General features: G+C 35.3%; 1 protein-coding gene across 1 annotated transcript in view; it reads right to left on the bottom strand.

The window, feature by feature from the left end:
• Window positions 1-1,868, bottom strand: part of LOC106109936 (cleavage and polyadenylation specificity factor subunit 1) — a 20,950-nt gene that overhangs the window by 4,818 nt on the left and 14,264 nt on the right. The window contains exons 16-19 of the mRNA XM_013291594.1: window positions 1,838-1,866; window positions 1,228-1,374; window positions 688-793; window positions 629-644 (exon numbers count right to left, since the gene is read on the bottom strand). Coding sequence (XP_013147048.1) covers window positions 629-644; window positions 688-793; window positions 1,228-1,374; window positions 1,838-1,866 — 298 coding nt within the window. The remainder of the gene's footprint in view (window positions 1-628; window positions 645-687; window positions 794-1,227; window positions 1,375-1,837; window positions 1,867-1,868) is intronic.

Here is a 1,868-nt window from a genome sequence, read left to right as displayed (position 1 = left end):
AGCACTCATCAGACTGTACGCGGAATTGTTTCCACTTCACGCCTGTTTTCTGTGTGGTCGTGGTATTGGTGGGGCGAGCCCTACAGTGCGAACATGTTAAAGCGGGCTCTACCACTGGTAAATTTTAATTTATTATCTGTGAAATAACTGAGAAAATTCATTATTATCTGCAAAAACGCTACATTTCCGCGACTTGTGCGTGGAGTTTAAAAAAATACTTAATTCGTAGCCAATTTGTATTTCTAGAATAAAACTATATTTTACATTTATGACAAACATCCATTCATACCATTAAAAGTCAAATCTTTGTAATATTATAAACTAGTTTTCGCCCGCGACTCCGTCCGTGTGGAATTAAAAAAACCTACATGTTTTAGACTATCCTCTACGTCTATACAAAATTTTAATGAAATCCGTTCAGCCGTTTAGGCTACAAACTCTAACAAACATCCATCCATCTAAACTTTCGCATTTATAATATTAGTATGATGCAAAAATTTAGATCGATGGATGGATGTTTGTTAGTTTGTAACCTAAACTACTGAACAGATCTCGATAAAATTTGGCATCTAGAGAATAGTCTGGAAGTATAGGCTATTTACTTATGTTTTTTTTTAATTCCACGCACGACATCGCGAGCAAAGCTAATATCACAGATTACTAAAAAAGTAAATTATGACGTCACAAAACGAATAAATTAAAATTTAAAAAAGTACATACCCTTCCTCTAGATGTAATATCTTCTCCATAATTGTAATTAGTTCCTATCGCTATATAACCTCTTAAACCGGATCTGTGAAAAATAACATAAATTACTATATCTTGCCTGTGACATCGTCCGCAGAATTAAAAATAAGTAACCTATTCCGAACTATATATATGATCCTTGTAGCAATTTAGGCTACAAACTCTAACAAACATATATCCTAAGTAAGGAGATGGTTGATTTCATATAGCTACATATTTTCACGCTATTAATTTTAGGAGGTAAATTAATGAGAAAATATACTTTCATGTGGGTAAGGGACCATAAAGTACAAGCTGCCAACATTAAGAAATTAACAAAAAATTATATGGGAAGCTAGAGTATGTATAAAATTCGTAAAAATCGAAAATCACAGGTACATAGCAAAATTCGAACCTAGGACCTAGTCAATAAAGCTGAGCCATCTACGTTCACAGTTACTAAATCAAGACTGTCGCATTTTTAGTAAATAGTGATATCACCTGGTGCCTTCGTATGACAATGCCACGTTTTTGAGGCATGTGACATGCTCCCAGTCGTCCAGCTCGATCTTGGTGTTAGGGATCACCTCCCAGGAGACGGGCGAGAACAGCATCACAGAGAACTTCTCCTGCATCGGGTACGGGAACCTGGAATTTGTGAAAAACAAACTTTATCACATACTAAAACATAATAAATTAGTCTGGAATTATGTTAGAAGCGTAATTAGTATAAAATATACGATTCAGAGTGAGATGGAGGCGTGGCTGACAATGGCAACGCCCACATCATCAAAAAACTTCCCAAAAATATATATTTCTCTCTTATTACTCTCTTGTTATCCTTCTTATTAGAGTACAATATCTGAAATGGTGAAGCAGACGAGGAAATAACCGTTAGACTTCGCATGGGGCGTGGCTTGTAGAGATTCCGCCCACAACACAAAAGAAGCAAATTAAAAAGCCATAACTATCTCCTTTATCATTATATAAAATTTATAGTACAATGTCTAGGACTATCCTAGTAGACGGTGTAATTAGTGTACAGTCTGGGGCGTAGCTTATATTGACTCCGCCCATAAGACCATATAAATCAAAATAAAAAAAGCAATACCTATCTCCTTTATTATTATTCGCCTTCTTCT

The sequence above is a fragment of the Papilio polytes genome, unplaced genomic scaffold (genome assembly GCF_000836215.1).
Source record: "Papilio polytes unplaced genomic scaffold, Ppol_1.0 DF820956.1, whole genome shotgun sequence".
In the NCBI taxonomy this organism is placed as follows: domain Eukaryota; kingdom Metazoa; phylum Arthropoda; class Insecta; order Lepidoptera; family Papilionidae; genus Papilio; species Papilio polytes.
Note: the sequence above shows the minus strand (reverse complement) of the source record. Positions and strands in the feature narration are given on the sequence as shown.